At 47.7% G+C, this 27,996-nt stretch overlaps 1 protein-coding gene across 1 annotated transcript in view; it reads right to left on the bottom strand.

The window, feature by feature from the left end:
* Positions 1–27,996, bottom strand: part of PRODH (proline dehydrogenase 1) — a 231,562-nt gene that overhangs the window by 84,267 nt on the left and 119,299 nt on the right. The window contains exon 4 of the mRNA XM_063913160.1: positions 1,823–1,972. Coding sequence (XP_063769230.1) covers positions 1,823–1,972 — 150 coding nt within the window. The remainder of the gene's footprint in view (positions 1–1,822; positions 1,973–27,996) is intronic.

Below are 27,996 nucleotides of genomic sequence, written 5' to 3'. Positions count from 1 at the left end.
AATTGGTTGGTCTGAAGCTTCATGGATTGGTTTTCAATGGTTGTGCAGCTGCACGCAAACCTTAGATCACTTTGCACAATGCCAAATTTTTGCAGGAGTGGTGTAAAGCACCCTGTCATTGGAATCTGGAGTGGTGAATCACGCATCACTATCCGACTTACAAACTTTGTTTTTGTGGGTGTGTGGAGACTGCTTTCTGTCCAAATGCATACTGAAAACTTAAGCGGAGCAAGAATAATGGTCTGGGACTCACCTCTGGTTTGGCCTGGACCACCTAACTCCAGTAAAGGGAGATCTTAATGCAACAGCACGCAATATAGAGAATATAGATATTAGAGTACTGTGTGTTTTCAGCATACAGCAACATTATGGTGGAAGACCCCTTATTAATTCAACTTTGGGATGCACTGTAAGACAGATTCTGAGCTACAGATGGGTCCTCATACATCTAGCCTCACTACGCCATGTAGCACGAGATGCCTGGCGTGAGTGAGTTGCCAGGTCCCATGCAACTCTACTAACACCAGGTATCTTTTTACCGAAAATGCATCTTAGTTGCAACATACGACTAGGACGCACGAGGAGACTGTGCTGATTAATTTGATATATGACACTTGTATATTGTGTGTGACTGAGTCTGTGACGGAGCAGAACAGAACTTGAATTGGAAAAAAAAAACCTGCAGCTGCTACATTATAGCACTAATGCCCTTATTTACCAATGAGTGATAAATTGCACCAGCCAATCAGCTCCTAACTGCCATGTAACAGACTGTGTTTGAGGTATGACAGGAGCGGATTGGCTGGTGCTATTTATCACTCACAGTGAAATGTATCACTCATTGATAAATAAGGGCATTAGTATACAGATTCAGACACTCAGTCAGTCACACGCAAATACGCAAGTGTCACATATCAAATTAATCAGCACAGTGTCCTCATGTCTCATAGTTGCACTGCGTTGCGACTATGACACATTTTCAGCAAAAAATAAATAAATAATACAATTGACACTAGAAGATTCTCATGAAACCTGGCATGCCACGAGGGGCTGTTTGGCGTGACTGCAGCAAAGATGTATAAGAGCATACATATCTGTGGGTCTTACTGCCTGACCTTACGAATGCTCTTGTGGTGAATGGATAATCTAGTGGACAGCCTGCCCAGAAGAGTGGGTTTGGAATGAGATGTTGAACAAGCACATATGGTTTTGATGTTCAGGTGTTCACATACTTTTGAAATTGTGATGTATCAGTGATAGGATATAAGAAACTAAAGAAATACAAGTATTAATGGCTTGCAGTATAAATAGCAACATAACGTATCCAAACCTCTTGCTGGGATGTTATTTAGCTAGCTGGAAAACCATCACAGAACAAATAAATAGCTGGAATTCAAGATCAATGAAGAATGTCCATCCAGCCACAGAAGAACTTCATATTTAAATAAATGACAAGGGAAAGCACAACAAAAGCTTTGCAAAAGACGGACTTCCCTCTGGAAAAAGGGATTTTTTTTTTAGGATCCTCCATAATATACCAAGATTTACTCAAAGCAACATACAGTATTCAGCATGCAAATACTGTATTGAAATATGTCATTTTTAGATCAACTGCTTTTTACATGATCCCAGAGTCCACGTTTTTCTGTGCTCCTTTCTCACAGGATAAAACTAAGGGAAACACCCCATGTTGCATGCAAATGCCCTAAATAGGACTAAGAAATGGGCAGAAGACAGCATGGTCACTTCCACGCATCTTTCCATTAGCATCCCCCCGCCTAGCTGTGATAATGGATTTATTCATGTGGACCTCTACACGCACCTGAAGCTTCAATACAGTTTAGAAACGTCTCCATGTGATGGTCACACTTGGCTTCATCAGCATAAAAGTAAGTTCGGGCACTAATGACACCACCACGACGGTCGCCAAATCCGGGCTGTACTTGGTATTTTTTCTCTCGCTGCACTACACCTGGAAAATATAAAATGAAAAATACCTTACATTGCTTATACACATAAAATGTTTCAAGAGACATTAAACCTAAAAAAACAAAACAAAGGTTAAAAGCATTATAGAAAAATATATTCTGACATGTATCAAGCCTTAGAAAGAGATAAAGTGGAGAAGTTGTGGTCATTTATCTAACATACGGGTCTATGTCATAAGCCTTGGAGAAAGGTAAAGTGGACGGAGATTCTGGGGTAGGATGTATGATCGATTTCGACAACTGCAAGTGTCATTGCCCATACACCACAGCATGAACAGAACTGTCCCTGACCGTGGCAGCTGCAGGCTCCGGGCTGAATGTGAGTTCTCTCGCATGTGCACTGGAGCTGGCTGGGGGAGACACACAGCGCAGCAGCACTAGGCTGATGCGCTGTGGGGTGTGTGGCAGCGATCACCGAAGGGGGGGGGGGGATTTCCACTCCCCCCACTTCGGTATCTGAGATGTTCATACATTTCGGCACTGCTGCTTTGCCTTGGTAAAGAGGCGAATCAGGAAGCGTTATACCACACGATGGCCCAAATGTATTAAGCTTTAACAAGTGATGAAGTGAAGATGGCTAAAGAGTGATAAATGACCAGACAACCAGCTCCTAACTGTCATTTTTCAAACACAGCCTGTGACATGGCAGTACAGAGCTGATTGGCTGGTCATTTATCACTCTTTGGAGTAAAGTCATTATGGGGGAGTGTATGACGGAAGCGGTGTCTCCAGGGTGACAGGGGCGCTAACAGATAGCAGGCCGATAAGCAAGAGCAATGTATGAACGGGTCAGCATCGCTGACCGTTCTGACACCTGCAGCTGTCAATTTCAACAGCTGTAGGTGGCGATGCCCATAGACGACTGCAGGGACAGAGCTGTCCCTGGCTGCGGTGGGTGGCGACTCCTGACTGCATGAGTAGCGAGATCCCGCACATGCGCACAGGAGCGGCCAGGACAGGGAGACACAGCGCTTCAGCACTGAGCTGAAGCGATGTGTGCTCGGGAGACACCGCCGGAGGGGGGAGCGAAAGGCAGACAAGATGTTAGTTAGCACGATCCGTCCTGCTAGAATACATTTACCCAATAATCAGTCTGCAATTTATCTCTTGTTAAGGCTTAATACATTTGGGCCGTTAAGTAATACATTTACCTCAAAGTCCCAATCAGCTCTTAACTGTCATTTTTTAAACACAAGCATTTTATTTATTTTTTACTCTGTGGGGTAAATGTATGAAGCAGTGATACGAGTGGAGAAGTGAGCCAGTGGAGAAGTTGCCCATGGCAACCAATGAGCACTGAAGTAACATTTATTATTTGCATACTATAAAATTATACAGAGCAGCTGATTGGTTGCCATGGGCAACTTTTCCACTGGCTCACTTCTCCACTCTTATTACATTTACCCCTATAGCTAGAGTGTCCTATAACTGCCATGAGGTCACCATTTTCAGTATCCTTTAACTGGTTAATGGACAAGAAGTGACCAAATTATCAATATCTCACCTAAAATGTCTTCATTTATAACAACCTCCAGAAACCTTTAAACAGCCATGATCTGAAAGGTTGTTGGTTCTGGCTGCATAAGAGATGTCAAAGGGGTGACATGGGCTGATTTATTATAATGGCCATAAATGTGATGGAGTAACACACTTCCTCCTGCCTTATTTCCTCTATTCCTTTTCCTACAGTTGAGACAGGTTAGATATGTGTGATTTATTAAACAGAGCTTCAGGATTCCCAATGAAATTCGATTATCAAACATGATTTTGAGCAACAATACCATTAAACCCAATGATGATCAATAGCATAATAAACTGCCAATATCGCTGACACATACTGTACAGAAGTGTAAGCCTCATGTTTCTATTCTATTATAACTGCATCCCGAGCAAAAGAGCATATTAGAGAATACAAAAATCACTATACATTACTTAAAAGATTTATTATGGGAGGCCCATCATATAAGCAGTGTTTCTTTAAACAGATTCTGAAATTCCTAAGGGGTCAAGATGAAATTCAGGCCTTTCCAGTAAATGCCTACAGTTTTGAGAAGCATAGTCTGGTCAATAACTATCTAATTTTCCTACTGTGACAGAAATATTGAACATATAATAAATGGATTTAAAGACAGCAATGTTAAACATGTTTGTTTGACTAAACGTTACAGCTTATGCTTATTAAAAAGACAGTCAATGGTTATAGTTTAGTGCACTTGCTCTCTTTAATACATGATGGTTATAAAATAGAAAGCAACTGAAGTTTTCCCCTGATTGTATCCAGTGATTAAATTAAAAAGTAGTTTAAAAGCATGTGGTTCCCCAAAGGCCATCAGATATTCGTACAATATGTGCCAATTGTTCTCACTAGCTCTTAAAAAATACTAAATTTCATTAGCGAGCATGGTATATATTGTAAATATAGTGGGAATTTTTTTCATTGGAAATATTACATATTTTTATATCTATCTCCCTCTCAACAAACAGGATGACTGCTGTGTGGATGTCAGCTTAACTAAGGATGTCTGGGAGTTACCCATTGCCGAAAGCCCAACTGGAAGAGACACCCAGATAATTTTAGATCCCCTCTGCTCAAACACTCTTCCTGCTCTCATGAGACCAAGGATGATCTTTTGAGTTTTAACTTTAAAAAAGATTGGTTTGGCACAACGACAGGACAGCTCAACACCCAAAGAACACCAGATATACAATGAAGTATGGTGATGGCAGCAGAAAACTTTGTATCTGTCTCCCTTCAGCTAGGGCAAGGTGATATAATCAGCATAAAGGGTATAATAAATAGCTTCAAATTTTTTTAGCAATCATGGAATGGCTTCAGAAAATGAAGACCAAAGAATGGCTCAACATGAGTACAGACTGCAATACCAATGAAAACCAGTGGAGCTAAATATTGGGACAAAGTCGCATAGCTGGTGTCTAGGGTGCTGGGTGCCCCCCCCCCCCGCCCCTCCCTCCCGCCAAAGGACCCTTTACATATGCTTCTGTTTAAACCCTTTAGATCCCTCTCTAAACCTCAGAACAAACTCTGTGGACACATTTATAATGCAGCCAAACTTTCGATTGCTGCAAATTGGAAGCAAATCTAAGCTACAGCAAAGAAAGCCCTACGAAACAAAATCTGGCCTCTGTGATACTGTAATAAAGTGTCATGCTACCTGGGACACTTGATACTCTACATTTCATAGACTGCTACCAGGAAGAGTGAAGCTGGTCTTCTATGGATTGTGTGGCGCACAAGCCTTCCTTTCTGTACACATTTTCTTTATTCTACTAATGTACTTTATTTGGTCTACTCTAGGTTTGTGAGGTTTTGATAATTTGGTGTGAAGCATGGTAGAGTATATGAGAGACTTATATTCAAACAAATTCTAGAGAGAGAGAGAGAGAGAGAGAGAGAGAGAGAGAGAGAGAGAGAGAGAGAGAGAGAGAGAGAGAGAGAGAGAAAAACACTCTTTATGGCTTGGATAGATGTACAGTTAAACTACTGTAACCAATTTATTAGTTACTAACAAATCCACTTTGTGATAGCTGTACAAGTGTTCAGCAGAAGGGGAACCTTGGAATTTCTGAAGCAGTTGAATGTCATAGGATTTAACACTTAAGTCTTGTGACTAACTAGTAATAATTTGAAGCACACGCAAGTGTGCCATATAGGAGATGGATGAGCTGAAACTGCTATCTAAACTATGCTTTAGTAGGAATCCCAAGGAAGAAAAATACACACAGATAAACATTATTCTGTTGATATTAAAATGTGAAGCAAGGCATTTTTTATATTACAAAATACTTGCTAAAAAAACAAAAAAACAATGATTTTATACTGTTAAATCACATGGGAAAAATAAAAGGGTATGGGTCGTTGTGTCAACTCAACTTAGGTCGACAGTCAGGTCGACATGCATTAGGTCGGCGGGCAAAATGTCGACATGTACTAGGTCGATAGGTCAAAATGTCGACATGGGTTTTTGGACTTTTTTGGTGTCGTTTTCTTCGTAAAGTGACGGGGAACCCCGACTAGTAAACAGTGTCCCCTTGCATGGCTCGCTTTGCTCGCCATTCTTCGGGCGAGGTGCCTTGATCCGCTACCGCTGCGCTCGGCACAGGTTACTGTTCCCAATTGTAGTCCATGTGGATCGTCAAGTATGAAAAAGTCCATGTTGACCTGTCGACCTAGTACATGTCGACCTTCAGTGGTCGACCTAAGCGGTGTCAACCTAACGACCGTATCCCAAATAAAACTACACAGTAACATTTTGTAGTAATACTGGATCTTTCATAAACGGTAGTAACACATTGGGCTGCCAGATCAACTACGTAAAAGAACATTTTGTTTTAAATTTGACTTACTCAGACTTAAATGTTAACCTGGATGTTTTATTTAAAAAGATATGGTGGTCTGTGGAACACAAGTTGGAGAACCATATCCTAAACTAACAGGTGAAACTCAAAAAATTTGAATATCATGCAAAGTTCATTTATTTCAGTAATTCAATTTAAAAGGTGAAACTAATATATACACTCATTACATGCAAAGTGAGATATTTCAAAATCTCCGAAAATTAGAATATTACATAAAATCAATAAAAAAATAAGATTTTACTTACCGGTAAATCTATTTCTCGTAGTCCGTAGTGGATGCTGGGGACTCCGTAAGGACCATGGGGAATAGACGGGCTCCGCAGGAGACATGGGCACTTTAAGAAAGAATTTAGCTTCTGGTGTGCTCTGGCTCCTCCCTCTATGTCCCTTCTCCAGACCTCAGTTAGAGAAACTGTGCCCGGAAGAGCTGACAGTACAAGTAAAGGATTTTGGTAATCCAGGGCAAGATTCATACCAGCCACACAGTATAACTTGTGATAAACTTACCCAGTCAACAGTATGAACAACAACAGAGCATCAGTTCAACCCTGATGCAACAATAACATAGCCCTTATTGCAGCAATAACTATATACCAGTATTGCAGAAGAAGTCCGCACTTGGGACGGGCGCCCAGCATCCACTACGGACTACGAGAAATAGATTTACCGGTAAGTAAAATCTTATTTTCTCTAACGTCCTAGTGGATGCTGGGGACTCCGTAAGGACCATGGGGATTATACCAAAGCTCCCAAACGGGCGGGAGAGTGCGGATGACTCTGCAGCACCGAATGAGCAAACACAAGGTCCTCCTCAGCCAGGGTATCAAACTTATAGAACTTTGCAAAAAAGTGTTTGAACCTGACCAAGTAGCCGCTCGACACAGCTGTAATGCCGAGACCCCTCGGACAGCCGCCCAAGAAGAGCCCACCTTCCTAGTGGAATGGGCCTAAACTGATTTTGGCAGCGGCAATCCAGCCGCAGAATGAGCCTGCTGAATCGTGTTACAGATCCAGCGATCAATAGTTTGCTGTGAAGCAGGCGCACCAAGCTTGTTGAAAGCATACAGGATAAACAAAGAGTCTGTTTTCCTGACTCTAGCCGTTCTGGCTACTTAAACCTTCAAAGCCCTGACCACATCAAGCAACTCGGAATCCTCCAAGTCAGTAGTAGCCACAGGCACCACAATAGGTTGCTTTATATGAAAAGATGAAACCACTTTTGGCAGGAATTGTGGACGGGTCCGCAACTCTGCTCTATCCGCATGGAAAACCAGATAGGGGCTTTTATGTGACAAAGCCGCTAATTCTGACACATGCCTAGCCGAAGCCAAGGCTAGCAGCATGACCACCTTCCACGCGAGATATTTCAATTCCACCGTTTTGAGTGGTTCAAACCAGTGGGATTTCAGGAAACTCAACACCACGTTAAGATCCCAAGGTGCCACTGGAGGCACAAAAGGGGGCTGAATATGCAGCACACCCTTTACAATGTCTGAACTTCAGGTAGAGGTCAACTCCTTTTGAAAGAAAATGGATAGGGCCGAAATCTGGACCTTAAATGGACCCCAATTTTAGGCCCAAATTCACTCCTGACTGTAGGAAATGAAGGAAACGGCCCAGCTGGAATTCCTCCGTAGGGGCATTCCTGGCCTCACACCAAGCAACATATTTTCGCCATATACGGTGATAATGTTGAGTTGTCACGTCCTTCCTAGCCTTTATCAGCGTAGGAATCACCTCCTCCGGAATGCCTTTTTCCGCTAGGATCCGGCGTTCAACCGCCATGCCATCAAACGCAGCCACGGTAAGTCTTGGAACAGACAGGGCCCCTGTTGCAACAAGTCCTGTCTTAGATGAAGAGGCCACGGGTCCTCTGTGAGCATTTCTTGCATATCTGGATACCAAGTCCTTCGTGGCCAATCTGTAACAATGAGTATCGTTCTCACTCCTCTTTTTCTTATTATTCTCAGCACCTTGGTATTAGAAGAAGAAGAGGAAGAAATACATAGACAGACTGGAACACCCACGGTGTCACCAGGCGTCTACAGCTATCGCCTGAGGGTCTCTTGACCTGGCACAATACCTCTGTAGTTTTTTGTTGAGGCGGGATGCCATCATGTCCACCTGTGGCAGTACCCACCGACTTGCAGTCTGTGAGAAGACTTCCTGATGAAGTCCCCACTCTCCCGGGTGGAGGTCGTGTCTGCTGAGGAAGTCTGCTTCCCAGTTGTCCACTCCCGGGATGAACACTGCTGACAGTGCGCTTACGTGATTTTCCGCCCAGCGAAGAATTCTGGTGGCTTGCTACCCTGCTCCTTGCGCCGCCTTGTCGGTTTACATGAGCCACTGCGGTGATGGTGTCTGACTGAATCAGAACCGGTTGGTCGCGAAGCAGGGTCTCTGCTTGACGTAGGGCGTTGTATACGGCCCTTAGTTCCAGGATGTTGATGTGAAGGCAAGTCTCCTGACTTGACCACAGACCTTGGAAATTTCATCCCTGTGTGACGGCTTGCATCCGTGGTCTCCAGGACCCAGTCCTGAATGCCGAATCTGCGGCCCTCGAGAAGGTGAGCACTCTGCAGCCACCACAGGAGAGACACCCTGGCCCTGGGGGATAGGGTGATTAACCGATGCATCTGAAGATGTGATCCAGACCACCTGTCAGGTAAGTCCCATTGAAAGGTCCTCGCATAGAACCTGCCGAAGGGAATGGCCTCGTATGATGCCACCATCCTTCCCAGGACTCGAGTGCAGTGATGCACTGACGCCTGTTTTGGTTTTTAATAGGTTCCTGACCAGTGTCATGAGCTCCTGAGCTCTCTCTATCGGGAGATAAACCCTTTTCTGGTCTGTGTCTAGAATCATGCCTAGGAAAGGCAGACGAGCCCTAGGAACCAACTGCGACTTTGGAATATTTATAATCCAGCCGTGTTGCCGTTACACTTCCAGAGAAAGTGCTACGCTGATCAGCAACTGCTCTCTTGATCTCGCTTTTATGAGGAGATCGTCCAAGTATGGGATAATTGTGACTCCTTGCTTCCGCAGGAGTACCATCATTTCCGCCATTACCTTGGTAATTATTCTCGGTGCCGTGGAGAGACCAAACGGCAACGTCTGAAATTGGTAATGACAATCCTGTACCACAAATCTGAGGTACGCCTGATGAGGTGGATCAATGGGGACATGAAGGTATGCATCCTTTATGTCCAGAGACACCATAAAATCCCCCCCTTCAAGGATTGCGATGACCGCTCTTAGCGATTTCATCTTGAACTTGAACCCTTTCAGGTATATGTTCAGGGATTTTAAATTCAATATGGGTCTGACCGAACCATCCGGTTTCGGGACTACAAACATGGTCGAATAATAACCCCTTCCTTGTTGAAGGAGGGGAACCTTGACCACCACCTGTTGAAGATACAATTTGTGAATTGCAGTTAACACTATTTCCCTCTCGTGGGGGGCCGTCGGTGAGGGGGCATCTCCTCGAAGTCCAGCTTGTATCCCTGAGACACAATATCTATTGCCCAGGGATCCAACAGGGAGTGAACCCACTTGTGGTTGAAATTTCGAAGACGTGCCCCCACCGGGCCTAGCTCCGCCTGTGGAGCCCCAGCGACATGCGGTGGATTTTGTAGAGGCCGTGGAAGACTTCTGTTCCTGGGAACTAGCTGTGTTGTGCAGCTTCTTTCCTCTGCCCCTGCCTCTGTCAAGAAAGGACGCACCTCGGACTTTGTTTCTTTGTGATCGAAAGGACTGCATTGGATAATGTCGTGCTTTCCTAGGCTGTGCTGGAATATAAGGCAAAAGATCAGAATTACTAGCTATAGCTGTGGAGACCAGGTCTGAGATCCCTTCTCCACACAATCCTCAGCCTTGTAAGGTAAACCTTCCATATGCCTCTTAAGTCGGCATCACCTGTCCATTGCATGTTCCACAAGACACGTCAAGCAGAAATCGACATAGCGTTGACTCTAGAACCCAGTAGACTAATGTCTATTGGGCATGTTTTATATATCTAAGAAAGCATTATTTATATATATATATATATATATATATATATATATATATATATATATATATATATATATACACACACACACACACACACACACACACACACATATACACACACATACTAGGGTCTCAATCTCTGCTGATAAGGTATCTGTCCACGCTGCTACAGCGCTATAAACCCATGCCAACACAATCGCTGGTATGAGTAGAGTACCAGAATGTGTGTAAATGGACTTCAAAGTACTTTTACTGCATGCTATCTGCAGGATCCCTGAGGATAGCTGTTAAGTCAGCGCTACCTTTTGGGCAAACGTGACACCCTAGGGGAAGATTCCCATCGTATCCTGGCCCTAGTAGGGAAAGGATACTCCCTGAGAATTCTTTGTGTGAAACTGCAGTCTCTTGTCTGGAGATTCCCGCTCTTTTTCTTCATGAGAGGAGGGAAATTTACCTCAGCTTTCTTCCCCCTTAAACATGTGTACCCTTGTGTCAGGGACAGATGAGTCATCAGTGATATGCAAAACATTTTTTATTACAATAATCATATATTGAATACTTTCCTGCCATTTTGGCTGTAACTTTGCATTATCGTAGTCGACACTGGAGTCAGACTCCGTGTCGATATCAGTGTCTATTATTTTGGATAGTGAGCATTGAGAGACTCTGAAGGTCTATGCGACATAGGGACAGATATGGGTAGATTCCCTGTCTGTTCTCTAATCTTTTGTGCAATAATTTTACCTTAGCACATAATTTCACATATCCAAACAGGTGTCGGCGTTGTCGACGGAGACACCACTCACACACACATTTGCTCCATCTCCTCCTAGGGGAGCCTTTTACCTCAGACATGTCGACACACACGTACCGACACACCACACACTCAGGGAATGCTCATCTGAAGACAATTCCCCCACAAGGCCCTTTGGAGAGACAGAGAGAGAGAGTATGCCAGCACACACCCCAGCGCTATAAACCCAGGAATAACACAGTAACTTAATGTTAACCCAGTAGCTGCTGTTTATATATATTTTTGCGCCTAATTATGTGCCCCCCCTCTCTTTTTACCCTCTTCTACCGTGTATCTGCAGGGGAGAGACTGGGGAGCTTCCTCTCAGCGGAGCTGTGGAGAAAAAATGGCGCAGGTGAGTGCTGAGGAAGAAGCCGCGCCCCCTCGACGGCGGGCTTCTGTCCCGCTTAAATATACATTTTCTTGGCGGGGGCCAGGGCCGTTTCTAGACAATTTGGCTCCCAGTGCGAGATTTAAAAATGCGCCCCCCCCCCCCATTGCTATAAAAAAAAATTGCGTCCCCCCCCATATAGCTATAAAAAGAAAAAGTATGCGCGCGCCGGAGGCGCACGCGCTCCCGACAAGGCGTGGCCTCATCTGATATCATCACGCCCACCACAGGGGGGAAAAAATAAAAAAAGTCCCCATTTTACACATTACAGCAGCCAAGTGTCCCCATTTTACACAGTGCGGCAGGCAGGTGTCCCCATTTTACAGAGCGCAGCAGGCAGATATCCCCATTTTACACAGTACGCAGGCAGGTATCCCCATTTTACACAGTACGCAGGCAGGTATCCCCATTTTACACAGTGCGGCAGGCAGATATCCCCATTTTACACAGTACGCAGGCAGGTATCCCCATTTTACACAGCGCGGCAGGCAGGCAGGTATCCCCATTTTACACAGCGTGGCAGGCAGGTATCCCCATTTTACACAGTGCGGAAGGCAGATATCCCCATTTTACACAGTGCGGCAGGCAGGTGTCCCCATTTTACACAGTGCGGCAGGCAGGTGTCCCCATTTTACACAGTGCGGCAGGCAGGTGTCCCCATTTTACACAGTGCGGCAGGCAGGTGTCCCCATTTTACACAGTGCGGCAGGCAGGCCCCCATTTTACACAGCGTGGCAGGCAGGTGTCCCCAATTTACACAGTGCAGCAGGCAGGTATTCCCAGTGCGGCAGGCAGGTATCCCCAGTGCGGCAGGCAGGTATCCCCAGTGTGGCAGGCAGGTATCCCCAGTGTGGCAGGCAGGTGTCAAGTGGTGGGGGGGAAGGAAGGGGGAGAGAGAGATATACTTACATGTTCCGCTCTTCGGATCCCGCCGCCGGACGTCCCTCGCGCCGGCCGCCGCCGCCTCCTTCCAGGCTTCTCTCCTCCCTCTCCCCGAGCGCTCCTGCTCGAGGGGGCGGAGTTTCGTGGAATGACGCGTTTGCGTCATGACGTCACGACGCAAACGCGTCATTTCGCGAAACTCCGCCCCCTCGAGCAGGAGCGCTCGGGGAGAGGGAGGAGAGGGGAAATAACACTTAAAGTGCCGCGGCGGGCGCCCCGTTGCACGGCTCGCCCGCCGCTAGAAACGGCACTGGCGGGGGCTCATACATATATACAGTGCCCAACTGTATATATGTGTACTTTAGCCAAAAGAGGTCCATATGCTGCCCAGGGCGCCCCCCCCTGCGCCCTGCACCCTTACAGTGACCGGAGTATGTGAGGTGTGTTTGGAGCAATGGCGCACAGCTGCAGTGCTGTGCGTTACCTCATGTGAAGAACAGAGTCTTCTGCCGCCGATTTCGAAGTCTTCTTGCTTCTCATACTCACCCGGCTTCTGTCTTCCGGCTCTGCGAGGGGGACGGAGGCGCGGCTCTGGGATCGGACGACGAGGGTGAGATCCTGTGTACTATCCCTCTGGAGCTAATGGTGTCCAGTAGCCTAAGAAGCAGGACCTAGCTTCAGAGAGTAGGGCTGCTTCTCTCCCCTCTGTCCCACGATGCAGGGAGTCTGTTGCCAGCAGAGCTCCCTGAAAATAAAAAACCTAACAAAATACTTTCTTACAGCAAGCTCAGGAGAGCTCACTGAACAGCACCCAGCTCGTCTGGGCACAGTATCAAACTGAGGTCTGGAGGAGGGACATAGAGGGAGGAGCCAGAGCACACCAGAATCTAAATTCTTTCTTAAAGTGCCCATGTCTCCTGCGGAGCCCGTCTATTCCCCATGATCCTTACGGAGTCCCCAGCATCCACTAGGACGTTAGAGAAAAGGATTTTAAATACAGAAATGTCATCCCTCTGAGATGTATAATCATGCATATGTACTCATTACTTGGTTTGGGCCTCTTTTGCATGAATTACTGCCTCAATGCGGCATGTCATGGATTCTATCAGCCTGTGGCACTGCTCAGGTGTTATGGAAGACCACGATGCTTCAATAGCGGCCTTCAGCTCTTCTGCATTGTTCAGTCTCATGTCTCTCAACTTTCTCTTGGCAGGTTGGGCAGATATAACTTGTGCAGAGAAATTTAGATTTGGGTGGGGTGTGCTCAAACTGAAATCTAAATTGCAGTGTAAAAACAAAGCAGGCAAAATAATTGCAGAAACAATATAACCCACCCAAATCTAACTCTCTCTGCATATGTTATATCTGCCACGCCTGCAGTGCACATGGGGGGTCATTCCGAGTTGTTCGCTCGCAAGCTGCTTTTAGCAGCTTTGCACACGCTAAGCCGCCGCCTACTGGGAGTGAATCTTAGCTTATCAAAATTGCGAACGAAAGATTAGCAGAATTGCGAATAGACACTTCTTAGCAGTTTCTGAATAGCTCCAGACTTACTCGGCATCTGCGATCAGTTCAGTCAGTTTCGTTCCAGGTTTGACGTCACAAACACACCCAGCGTTCGCCCAGATACTCCTGCGTTTCTCCAGCCACTCCCGCGTTTTTCCCAGAAACGGTAGCGGTTTTTCGCACACACCCATAAAACGGCCAGTTTCCGCCCAGAAACACCCACTTCCTGTCAATCACATTACGATCACCAGAACGAAGAAAAAACCTCGTAATGCCGTGAGTAAAATACCTAACTGCATAGCAAATTTACTTGGCGCAGTCGCACTGCGGACATTGCGCATGCGCATTAGCGACTAATCGCGCCGTTGCGAGAAAAAAAATAAGATTTTACTCACCGGTAAATCTATTTCTCGTAGTCCGTAGTGGATGCTGGGAACTTCGTAAGGACCATGGGGAATAGCGGCTCCGCAGGAGACTGGGCACAACTAAAGAAAGCTTTAGGACTACCTGGTGTGCACTGGCTCCTCCCCCTATGACCCTCCTCCAGACCTCAGTTAGGATACTGTGCCCGGAAGAGCTGACACAATAAGGGAGGATTTTGAATCCCGGGTAAGACTCATACCAGCCACACCAATCACACCGTATAACTCGTGATACTATACCCAGTTAACAGTATGAATAATAACTGAGCCTCTCAACAGATGGCTCAACAATAACCCTTTAGTTAAACAATAACTATATACAAGTATTGCAGACAATCCGCACTTGGGACGGGCGCCCAGCATCCACTACGGACTACGAGAAATAAATTTACCGGTGAGTAAAATCTTATTTTCTCTGACGTCCTAGTGGATGCTGGGAACTCCGTAAGGACCATGGGGATTATACCAAAGCTCCCAAACGGGCGGGAGAGTGCGGATGACTCTGCAGCACCGAATGAGCAAACTCAAGGTCCTCCTCAGCCAGGGTATCAAACTTGTATACTTTTGCAAAAATGTTTGAACCCGACCAAGTAACAGCTCGGCAAAGTTGTAAAGCCGAGACCCCTCGGGCAGCCGCCCAAGAAGAGCCCCTTTCCTCGTGGAATGGGCTTTTACAGATTTAGGGTGCGGCAGTCCAGCCGCAGAATGTGCAAGTTGAATCGTGCTACAGATCCAGCGAGCAATAGTCTGCTTAGAAGCAGGAGCACCCAGCGTGTTGGGTGCATACAGGATAAATAGCGAGTCAGTTTTCCTGGCTCCAGCCGTCCTGGAAACATATATTTTCCAGGCCCTGACTACGTCCAGTAACTTGGAGTCCTCCAAGTCCCCCGTAGCCGCAGGCACCACAATAGGTTGGTTCACATGAAAAGCGGATACCACCTTAGGAAAGAATTGGGAACGAGTCCTCAATTCCGCCCTATCCATATGAAAATCAGATAAGGTCTTTTGCATGACAAAACCGCCAATTCTGATACACGCCTGGCCGACGCCAAGGCAAACAGCATGACCACTTTCCACGTGATGTATTTTAGCTCTACGGATTTAAGTGGCTCAACGCAAAGCGGCTTCAGGAAATCCAACACCACGTTGAGATCCCACGGTGCCACTAGAGGCACAAACGGGGGCTGAATATGCAGCACTCCCCTAACCAAAGTCTGAACTTCAGGCAGTGAAGCCAGTTCTTTTTGGAAGAAAATGTACAGAGCCGAAATCTGGACCTTAACGTAACCCAATATTAGGCCCGTAGTCACTCCTGACTGTAGGAAGTGCAGAAATCGACCCAGTTGAATTTCCTCCGATGGGGCCTTCCTGGCCTCACACCAAGCAACATATTTTTGCCATATGTGGTGATAATATTTTGCGATCACATCTTTCCTAGCCTTAATCAGCGTAGGAATGACTTCCTCCGGAATGCCTTCCTCCGGAATGCCTTTCCCTTTAGGATCCGGTGTTCAACCGCCATGCCGTCCAACACAGCCGTGGTAAGTCTTGGAACAGGAAGGGCCCCTGCCTGTCTGAGCGGCAGAGGCCATGGGTCCTCTGAGATCATTTCTTTAAGTTCCGGGTACCAAGCTCTTCTTGGCCAATCCGGAACCACGAGTATAGTTCTTACTCCTCTCCTTCTTAGTATTCTCAATACCCTGGGTATGAGAGGCAAAGGAAGGAACACATACACCGACTGGTACACCCACGGTGTTACCAGAGCGTCTACAGCTATCGCCTGAAGGTCCCTTGACCTGGCGCAATATCTTTTTAGCTTTTTGTTGAGGCGGGACGCCATCATGTCCACCTGTGGCCTTTCCCAATGGTGTACAATCATTTTGAAGACTTCTGGATGAAGTCCCCACTCTCCCGGGTGGAGGTCGTGCCTGCTGAGAAAGTCTGCTTCCCAGTTGTCCACTCCGGGAATGAACACTGCTGACAGTGCTAATACATGATTTTCCGCCCATCGGAAAATCCTTGTGGCTTCTGCCATCACCATCCTGCTTCTTGTGCCGCCCTGCTGGTTTACATGGGCGACCGCCGTGATGTTGTCTGACTGGATCAGCACCGGCTGGTGTTGAAGCAGGGGCCTAGCCTGACTTAGGGCATTGTGAATGGCCCTTAGTCCCAGAATATTTATGTGTAGGGAAGTCTCCTGACTTGACCATAGTCCTTGGAAGTTTCTTCCCTGTGTGACTGCCCCCCCAGCCTCGAAGGCTGGCATCTGTGGTCACCAGGACCCAGTCCTGTATGCCGAATCTGCGGCCCTCTAGAAGATGAGCACTCTGCAGCCACCACAACAGCGACATCCTGGCCCATGGAGACAGGGTTATCAGCCGATGCATCTGAAGATGCGACCCGGACCACTTGTCCAACAGATCCCACTGGAAGATCCTTGCATGGAACCTACCCAATAGAATTTCTTCGTAAGAAGTTACCATCTTTCCCAGGACTCGCGTGCATTGATGCACCGACACCTGTATTTGTATTAGGAGGTCTCTGACTAGAGATGACAACTCCTTGGCCTTCTCCTCCGGGAGAAACCCTTTTTCCTGTTCTCTGTCCAGAACCATACCCAGGAACAGTAGACGCGTCGTAGGAACCAGCTGCGACTTTGGACTATTCAGAATCCAGCCGTGCTGTTGTAGCACTTCCCGAGATAGTGCTACTCCGACGAACAACTGCTCCCTGGACCTCGCCTTTATAAGGAGATCGTCTAAGTACGGGATAAGTATAACTCCCTTTTTTTGAAGGAGTAACATCATTTCGGCCATTACCTTGGTAAATACCCTCGGTGCCGGGGACAGACCAACGGCAACGTCTGGAATTGGTAATGACAGTCCTCTACCACAATTTTGAGGTACTCCTGGTGAGGAGGGTAAATGGGGACATGCAGGTAAGCATCCTTGATGTCCAGTGATACCATGTAATCCCCTTCGTCCAGGCTTGCAATAACCGCCCTGAGCGATTCCATTTTGAACTTGAACCTTCGTATATAAGTGTTCAAGGATTTCAATTTTAGAATGGGTCTCACCGAACCGTCTGGTTTCGGTACCACAACATTGTGGAATAGTAACCCCGGCCTTGTTCAAGGAGGGGTACCGTGATTAACACCTGCTGGAAGTACAGCTTGTGAATTGCCGCCAGTACTACCTCTCCACGAGGGCAGCAAGCAAGGCTGATTTGAGGTAACGGCGAGGGGGAGTCGCCCCGAAACTCCAGCTTGTATCCCTGTGATACTACTTGCAGAACCCAGGGATCCACCTGTGAGCGAGCCCACTGGTCGCTGAAGTTCCCGAGACGCACCCCCACCGCACCTGGCTCCACCTGTGGAGCCCCAGCGTCATGCGGTGGACTCAGAGGAAGCGGGGGAAGATTTTTGATCCTGGGAACTGGCTGTCTGGTGCAGCTTTTTCCCTCTTCCCTTGTCTCTGTGCAGAAAGGAAGCGCCTTTAACCCGCTTGCTGTTCTGAAGCCGAAAGGACTGTACCTTATAATACGGTGCTTTCTTAGGCTGTGAGGAAAACTTGAGGTAAATTTTTTTTTTCTTCCCAGCTGTTGCTGTGGATACGAGGTCCCAGAGACTATCCCCAAACAATACCTCACCCTTATAAGGCAGAATCTTCATGTGCCTTCTAAAGTCAGCATCGCCTGTCCACTGCCGGGTCCCTAATACCCTCCTGGCAGAATGGACATTGCAATAATTCTGGATGCCAGCCGGCAAATATCCCTCTGTGCATCCCTCATATATAAGACGACATCTTTAATATGCTCTATGGTTAGCAAATAGTATCCGTGCCCTGACAGGGTAATAGACCACGCTGCAGCAGCACTATCCATGCTGAGGCAATTGTAAGTCTCAGTATAGTACCTGAGTGTGTATATACAGACTTCAGGATAGCCTCCTGCTTTTTATCAGCAGGTTCCTTCAAAGTGGCCGTATTCTAAGACGGCAGTGCCACCTTTTTTTGACAAACGTGTGAGCGCCTTATCCACCCTAGGGGATATCTCCCAACGTGACCTATCCTCTGGCGGGAAAAGGTACGCCATCAGTAACTTTTTAGAAATTACCAGTTTCTTATCGGGGGAACCCACGCTTCTTCACACACTTCATTCACTCATCTGATGGGGGAACAAAACACTGTCTGCTTTTTCTCCCCAAACATAAAACCCCTTTTTTGTGGTACCTGGGTTAATGTCAGAAATGTGTAACACATTTTTCATTGCCAAGATCATGCAACGGATGTTCCTAGTGGATTGTGTATATGTCTCAACCTCGTCGACACTGGAGTCAGACTCCGTGTCGACATCTGTGTCTGCCATCTGAGGTAGCGGGCGTTTTTGAGCCCCTGATGGCCTTTGAGACGCCTGGGCAGGCGCGGGCTGAGAAGCCGTCTGTCCCACAGCTGTTACGTCATCCAGCCTTTTATGTAAGGAGTTGACACTGTCGGTTAATACCTTCCACCTATCCATCCACTCTGGTGTCGGCCCCACAGGGGGCGACATCACATTTATCGGCATCTGCTCCGCCTCCACATAAGCCTCCTCATCAACCATGTCGACACAGCCGTACCGACACACCGCACACACACAGGGAATGCTCTGACTGAGGACAGGACCCCACAAAGTCCTTTGGGGAGACAGAGAGAGAGTATGCCAGCACACACCAGAGCGCTATATAATGCAGGGATTTACACTACCCACAGTGATTTTTCCCTTATAGCTGCTATAATACACAGATTTGCGCCTAAATTTAGTGCCCCCCCCTCTCTTTTTAACCCTTTGAGCTTGTAAACTACAGGGGAGAGCCTGGGGAGCTGTCTTCCAGCTGCACTGTGAAGAGAAAATGGCGCCAGTGTGCCGAGGGAGATAGCCCCGCCCCTTTTTCGGCAGACTTTCTCCCGCTTTTTATGGATCTCTGGCAGGGGTATTTTTCACATATATAGCATCTAGGACTATATATTGTGATTAATTTGCCAGCCAAGGTGTTAATATTGCTGCTCAGGGCGCCCCCCCCCCCAGCGCCCTGCACCCATCAGTGACCGGAGTGTGAGGTGTGCATGAGGAGCAATGGCGCACAGCTGCAGTGCTGTGCGCTACCTTGTTGAAGACCGAAGTCTTCTGCCGCCGATTTTCAGGACCATCTTCGTGCTTCTGGCTCTGTAAGGGGGACGGCGGCGCGGCTCCGGGACCGAACGATCGAGGTCGGGTCCTGTGTTCGATCCCTCTGGAGCTAATGGTGTCCAGTAGCCTAAGAAGCCCAAACTATCTCCAGTCAGGTAGGTTCGCTTCTTCTCCCCTTAGTCCCTCGTAGCAGTGAGTCTGTTGCCAGCAGATCTCACTGAAAATAAAAAAACCTAAAATATACTTTCTTTTCTAGGAGCTCAGGAGAGCCCCTAGTGTGCATCCAGCTCAGCCGGGCACAAGATTCTAACTGAGGTCTGGAGGAGGGTCTTAGGGGGAGGAGCCAGTGCACACCAGGTACTCCTAAAGCTTTCTTTAGTTGTGCCCAGTCTCCTGCGGAGCCGCTATTCCCCATGGTCCTTACGGAGTTCCCAGCATCCACTAGGACGTCAGAGAAATAACGAGCGAACAACTCGGAATGACCCCCATGGTTTTGCCCAACTGCTAACAAATGTGCTGCTACGATCAGGTCTGGATTATCCCCTAAGTACATATTGGGATGAAGCAATCATGACCAAATCTAAAATAAGATTTTAAACCTACCGGTAAATCTATTTCTCCTAGTCCGTAGAGGATGCTGGGGACTCCGTAAGGACCATGGGGTATAGATGGGCTCCGCAGGAGATAGGGCACCTAAAAAGAACTTTGACTATGGGTGTGCACTGGCTCCTCCCTCTATGCCCCTCCTCCAGACCTCAGTTAGAGAACTGTGCCCAGAGGAGATGGACAATACAAGGCAGGATTTAGCAATCCAAGGGCAAGATTCATACCAGCCCCACACCAATCATACCATGTAACCTGGAACATACATAACCAGTTAACAGTATGAAGAAACGACAGCAACGGTCCAAGACCGATGTCAACTGTAACATAACCCTTATGTAAGCAACAACTATATACAAGTCTTGCAGAGTTTCCGCACTGGGACCAGCGCCCAGCATCCTCTACGGACTAGGAGAAATAGATTTACCGGTAGGTTTAAAATCTTATTTTCTCTTATGTCCTAGAGGATGCTGGGGACTCCGTAAGGACCATGGGGTTTATACCAAAGCATCCAATCGGGCGGGAGAGTGCGTATGACTCTGCAGCACTGACTGAGCAAACGCTAGGTCCTCATCAGCCAGGGTATCAAACTTGTAGAATTTAGCAAAAGTGTTTGACCCCGACCAAGTCGCCGCTCGGCAAAGTTGTAATGCCGAGACGCCTCGGGCAGCCGCCCAAGAAGAGCCCACCTTCCTAGTGGAATGGGCCTTAACCGAATTTGGTACCGGCAATCCAGACGTAGAGTGAGCCTGCTGAATCGTATTACAGATCCAGCGAGCAATAGTCTGCTTCGAAGCAGGAGCGCCAATCTTATTGGCCGCATACAGGACAAACAGAGCCTCTGTTTTCCTAATTCTAGCCGTCCTGGCTACATACATTTTTAAGGCCCTGACTACGTCCAGGGATCTGGAATTCTCCAGGTCACTTGTAGCCACAGGCACCACAATAGGTTGATTCATATCGAACGAAGAAACCACTTTAGGCAAAAATTGCGGACGTGTCCTCAATTCAGCTCGACAAAGCCGCCAATTCTGACACTCGCCTTGCTGATGCTAAGGCCAACAACATGACCACCTTCCAGGTAAGAAATTTCAACTCAACCTTGTTAAGCGGTTCAAACCAGTGTGATTTTAGGAACTGCAACACCACGTTCAGGTCCCATGGTGCCACTGGAGGCACAAAAGGGGGCTGGATGTGCAGCACTCCCTTTACAAACGTCTGGACTTCTGGAAGAGAAGCCAATTCCTTCTGAAAGAAAATCGAGAGGGCCGAAATCTGTACCTTAACAGAGCCTAATTTCAGGCCCATATCCACTCCTGTCTGTAGGAAGTGGAGAAGACGACCCAGATGAAAATCTTCCGTAGGTGCATTCTTGGTCTCACACCAAGACACATACTTTCGCCAGATACAGTGATAATGTTTTACAGTCACCTCCTTTCTAGCCTTTATTAAAGTAGGGATGACCTCTTCCGGAATCCTCTTTTTTGCTAGGATTCGGCGTTCAACCGCCATGCCGTCAAACGTAACCGCGGTAAGTCTTGAAATACACAGGGCCCCTGTTGCAACAGGTCTTCCCTCAGAGGAAGAGGCCAGGGATCTCCTATGAGCATCTCTTGTAGATCCGAGTACCAGGCCCTTCGAGGCCAGTCTGGGACAACGAGTATCGTTCGTACTCTTCTTCGTCTTTTGATCCTCAACACTTTTGTGATGAGAGGAAGAGGAGGAAACACGTAGACCGATTTGAACACCCACGGTGTTACCAGAGCGTCTACTGCTACTGCCTGAGGGTCCCGAGACCTGGCACAATACCTCCGAAGTTATTTTTGAGGCGTGACGCCATCATGTCTATTTGAGGAGTTCCCCAAAGACGTGTTACGTCTGCAAAGACTTCTTGATGAAGTCCCCACTCTCCTGGATGGAGATCGTGTCTGCTGAGGAAGTCTGCTTCCCAGTTGTCCACTCTCGGAATGAAGACAGCCGACAGAGCGCTTACATGATTTTCCGCCCAGCGAAGGATCCTTGTGGCTTCCGCCATCGCGACTCTGCTTCTTGTCCAGCCTTGGTGGTTCACATGAGCCACTGCTGTGACATTGTCTGATTGAATCAGAACCGGTAGGTTTAGAAGAAAACTCTCCGCTTGTCGAAGGCCGTTGTAAATTCCAACACATTGATGTGTAGACAGGCCTCCTGGTCTGACCAAAGACCCTGAAAATTTTTTCCCTGTGTGACCGCTCCCCATCCTCGGAGGATCACGTCCGTGGTAACCAGGATCCAATCCTGAATTCCGAACCTGCGACCCTCCAGGAGGTGAGCACTTTGCAACCACCACAGGAGGGAAACTCTGGCCCCTGGAGTTATTTTCCGATGTAAGTGCAGATGGGACCCGGACCACTTGTCCAGAAGGTCCCATTGAAAAGTTCTTGCATGGACCACTTGTCCAGAAGGTCCCATTAAAAAAGACCTTGCATGGAACCTTCCGAAGGGAATGGCCTCGTAGGCCGCCACCATTTCCCCCAGAACTCGAGTGCATTGGTGAACTGACACCCTTTTCGGTTTTAGCAGGTCTCTGACCATGTTCTGGATGTCTTGGGCTCTCTCTATTGGGAGGAAGACCTTCATTTGTTCCGTATCCAGTATCATACCTAGGAACGGTAGTCAAGTTGTCGGAATCAACTGTGACTTCGGTAGATTTAGAATCCAACCGTGTTGCTGGAGCACTCTCAGAGAGAGCGCCACACTGCTCAGCAATTTCTCCCTTGATCTCGCTTTTATCAGGAGATCGTCCAAGTATGGGATAATTGCGACTCCATGCTTGCGCAGGACTACCATCATTTCCGCCATTATCTTGGTGAAAATCCTCGGGGCCGTGGAGAGTCCAAACGGCAACGTCTGAAATTGGTAATGACAATCCTGTACAGCGAATCTCAGGTATTCCTGATGGGGGGCATATATGGGGACATGAAGGTACGCATCCTTTATGTCCAGAGACACTATAAACTCCCCCTCCTCCATGTTGGCTATTATCGCTCTGAGAGATTCCATTTTGAATTTGAATCTTTTTATGTACAGGTTTAGGGATTTCAGATTCAAAATAGGTCTGACCGAACCGTCCGGTTTCGGGACCACAAATAGGGTTGAGTAGTAACCTCTTCCCTGCTGGTGCAGGGGAACCTTGATTATCACTTGCTGTATACACAGCGTTTGAATTGCAGCTAACACTATATCCCTTTCCGATGTGGAAGCTTGTAGGGCCGATTTGAAAAATCGGCGCGGGGCACCTCCTCGAATTCCAATTTGTAACCCTGGGAAACTATTTCCAACACCCAGGTATTCAGGTCCGAACTGACCCAGGCCTGACTGAAAAGTCGAAGACGTGCCCCCACCAGTGCGGACTCCCTCAGGGGAGCCCCAGCGTCATGCTGTGGGTTTTGGAGCAGCTGGGGAGGACTTTTGTTCCTGGGCACCTGCCGAAGCAGGTGCTCTCTTGCCTCTGCCCTTATCTCTGGCGAGGAAAGAGGATCCCCGACCTCTTTTGGACTTGTGTGACCGAAAGGACTGCATCTGATAGGGTGTTACTTTCTTTTGCTGTTGGGGTATATATGGTAAAAAATTTGATTTACCTGCTGTAGCTGTGGAAACCAGGTCTGTCAGCCCATCCCCAAACAATACATCACCCTTATAGGGTAGTACTTCCATATGTTTTTTGGAATCCGCATCACCCGTCCATTGGCGAGTCCATTAGGATCTTCTCGCTGAGATAGACATGGCATTGGCCCTAGAAGCTAGCAATCCAATGTCCCTTTGAGCATCCCTCATAAATAAGACTGCGTCTTTAATATGGGCTAGAGTTAAGAATATAGTATCCTTATCCATATTATCAAATTGATCTGTCAGCTCATCTGTCCAAGCTGCAATTGCGCTACACACCCATGCCGACGCAATTGTCGGTCATAGCACAGCACCCGTATGAGAATAAATACACTTTAAGGTAGTTTCTTGCCTGCGATCTGCAGGGTCCTTAAGGGCCGCTGTGTCAGGAGACGGTAGCGCCACTTTCTTGGACAAGCGCGTCAGGGCCTTATCCACAGTGGGGGGCGATTCCCAAATCTCCCTGTCCTGCTTAGGGAAGGGGTATGCCATATAAATTCTTTTGGGGATCTGCGGTCTCTTATCCGAAGTCTCCCAAGCTTTTCCAAAGAAATCATTCAATTCATGAGATGAGGGAAAGTTAATAATCTGTTTCTTTTCCTTAAACATGTGTACCCTTGTGTCGGGGACCGAGGGTTCATCCTCAATATGCAACACATCCCTTATTGCCACAATCATACACTGAATGGTTTTAGTCACCCTAGGGTGCAATTTTACTTCGTCGTAGTCGACACTGGAATCAGAATCCGTGTCGGTAGTAGTGTCTTGTGTTAAGGGACGCTTTTGAGATCCCGACGGGCCCTGTGAGTCAGTCCAATCCGAGGAATGACCCCCTGATGTCCCCCCTAATTCAGCCTTATCAAGCCTTTTATGTAAAGATGCCACACTTGCATTCAACATATGCCACATGTCCATCCAATCCGGAGTCGGCACAACCGACGGGGACACACCACTCATTTGCTCCACCTCCTCCTTGGAGAAGCCTTCCGCCTCAGACATGTCGACACACTCGTACCGACACCCCACACACAGGGATTAACCTATAAGGGGACAAAACCCCAACCAGGCCCTAAGGAGAGACAGAGTATGCCAGCACACACCAGCGCTTAAAAACACTGGAAAATAAGAATTTACTCACCGGTAATTCTATTTCTCGTAGTCCGTAGTGGATGCTGGGAACTCCGAAAGGACCATGGGGAATAGCGGGCTCCGAAGGAGGCTGGGCACTCTAGAAAGATTTAGGACTACCTGGTGTGCACTGGCTCCTCCCACTATGACCCTCCTCCAAGCCTCAGTTAGGACACTGTGCCCGGACGAGCGTACACAATAAGGAAGGATTTTGAATCCCGGGTAAGACTCATACCAGCCACACCAATCACACCGTACAACTCGTGATATGAATCCCAGTTAACAGTATGAAACAACTGAGCCTCTCAACAGATGGCTCAACAATAACCCAATTTAGTTAACAATAACTATGTACAAGTATTGCAGATAAACCGCACTTGGGATGGGCGCCCAGCATCCACTACGGACTACGAGAAATAGAATTACCGGTGAGTAAATTCTTATTTTCTCTAACGTCCTAGTGGATGCTGGGAACTCCGAAAGGACCATGGGGATTATACCAAAGCTCCCAAACGGGCGGGAGAGTGCGGATGACTCTGCAGCACCGAATGAGAGAACTCCAGGTCCTCCTCAGCCAGGGTATCAAATTTGTAGAATTTTGCAAACGTGTTTGCCCCTGACCAAGTAGCTGCTCGGCAAAGTTGTAAAGCCGAGACCCCTCGGGCAGCCGCCCAAGATGAGCCCACCTTCCTAGTGGAATGGGCATTTACAGATTTTGGCTGTGGCAGGCCTGCCACAGAATGAGCAAGCTGAATTGTACTACAAATCCAGCGAGCAATAGTCTGCTTAGAAGCAGTAGCACCCAGCTTGTTGGGTGCATACAGGATAAACAGCGAGTCAGATTTTCTGACTCCAGCCGTCCTGGAAACATATTTTCAGGGCCCTGACAACGTCTAGCAACTTGGAGTCCTCCAAGTCCCTAGTAGCCGCAGGCACCACAATAGGCTGGTTCAGGTGAAACGCTGACACCACCTTTGGGAGAAATTGGGGACGAGTCCTCAATTCTGCCCTATCCATATGGAAAATCAGATAAGGGCTTTTACATGATAAAGCCGCCAATTCTGACACACGCCTGGCTGAAGCCAAAGCCAATAACATGACCACTTTCCACGTGAGATATTTCAGATCCACGGTTTTTAGTGGCTCAAACCAATGTGATTTTAAGAAACTCAACATCACGTTGAGATCCCAAGGTGCCACAGGAGGCACAAATGGGGGCTGAATATGCAGCACTCCTTTCACAAATGTCTGAACTTCAGGTACTGAAGCTAGTTCTTTTTGAAAGAAAATCGACAGAGCCGAGATCTGTACTTTAATGGAGCCTAGTTTTAGGCCCATATTAACTCCTGCTTGCAGGAAATGCAGAAATCGACCTAGTTGAAATTCCTCTGTTGGGGCCTTTTCGGCCTCACACCATGCAACATACTTTCGCCATATGCGGTGATAATGATTTGCTGTAACCTCTTTTCTAGCTTTAATAAGCGTAGGAATGACTTCCTCCGGAATGCCCTTTCCCTTCAGGATCTGGCGTTCAACCGCCATGCCGTCAAACGCAGCCGCGGTAAGTCTTGGAACAGACAGGGCCCCTGCTGTAGCAGGTCTTGTCTGAGCGGCAGAGACCACGGGTCCTCTGAGATCATCTCTTGAAGTTCCGGGTACCACGCTCTTCTTGGCCAATCCGGAACCACGAGAATTGTGTTTACACCTCGCTTTCTTATTATTCTCAATACCTTTGGTATGAGAGGTAGAGGAGGGAACACATAAACTGACTGGTACACCCACGGTGTTGGTGTAGGAGCAGGGATTTTGCTTGACTTAGGGCATTGTAAATGGCCCTTAGTTCCAGAATATTTATGTGAAGGGAAGTCTCCTGACTTGACCATAGTCCTTGGAAGTTTCTTCCCTTTGTGACTGTCCCCAGCCTCGTAGGCTGGCATCCGTGGTCACCAGGACCCAGTCCTGTATGCCGAATCTGCGGCCCTCCAAAAGATGAGCACTCTGCAGCCACCACAGAAGAGACACCCTGGTTCTTGGGGACAGGGTTATCAAGCGATCCGGACCACTTGTCCAACAGGTCCCACTGAAAAATCCTGGCATGGAACCTGCCGAATGGAATTGCTTCGTAAGAAGCTACCATCTTTCCCAGGACCCGCGTGCAGTGATGCACCGATACCCGTTTTGGTTTTAGGAGGTCTCCGACTAGAGAAGACAACTCCCTGGCTTTCTCCTCCGGGAGAAACACTTTTTTCTGGACTGTGTCCAGAATCATTCCCAGGAACATTAGACGTGTCGTCGGGACCAGCTGTGACTTTGGGATATTCAGAATCCAGCCGTGCTGGCGCAGCACTTCCTGAGATAGTGCTACTCCCACTAACAACTGTTCCTTGGATCGTGCCTTTATTAGGAGATCGTCCAAGTATGGGATAATTAAAACTCCCTTTTTTCGAAGGAGTATCATCATTTCCGCCATAACCTTGGTAAATACCCTCGGTGCCGTGGAGAGTCCAAACGGCAGCGTCTGGAATTGGTAATGGCAATCCTGTACCACAAATCTGAGGTACTCCTGGTGAGGATGGTAAATGGGGACATGCAGGTAAGCATCCTTGATGTCCAGGGATACCATGTAATCCCCCTCCTCCAGGCTTGCAATAACCGCCCTGAGCGATTCCATCTTGAACTTGAATTTTTTTATGTATGTGTTCAAGGATTTCAAATTTAAAATGGGTCTCACCGAACCGTCCGGTTTCGGCACCACAAATAGTGTGGAATAGTAACCCCGGCCTTGTTGAAGTAGGGGTACCTTGATTATCACCTGCTGGGAATACAGCTTGTGAATCGCTGCTAGCACCGCCTCCCTGTCTGAGGGAGCAATCGGCAAGGCAGATTTTAGGAACCGGTGGGGTGGAGCCGCCTCGAATTCTAGCTTGTACCCCTGAGATACTATTTGAAGGATCCAGGGATCCACCTGTGAGCGAGCCCACTGATCGCTGAAATTCATGAGGCGGGCCCCCACCGTACCTGGCTCCGCCTGTGGAGCCCCACCGTCATGCGGCGGACTTGGAAGAGGAAGCGGGGGAG

The sequence above is a fragment of the Pseudophryne corroboree genome, chromosome 1 (assembly GCF_028390025.1).
Source record: "Pseudophryne corroboree isolate aPseCor3 chromosome 1, aPseCor3.hap2, whole genome shotgun sequence".
In the NCBI taxonomy this organism is placed as follows: domain Eukaryota; kingdom Metazoa; phylum Chordata; class Amphibia; order Anura; family Myobatrachidae; genus Pseudophryne; species Pseudophryne corroboree.
Note: the sequence above shows the minus strand (reverse complement) of the source record. Positions and strands in the feature narration are given on the sequence as shown.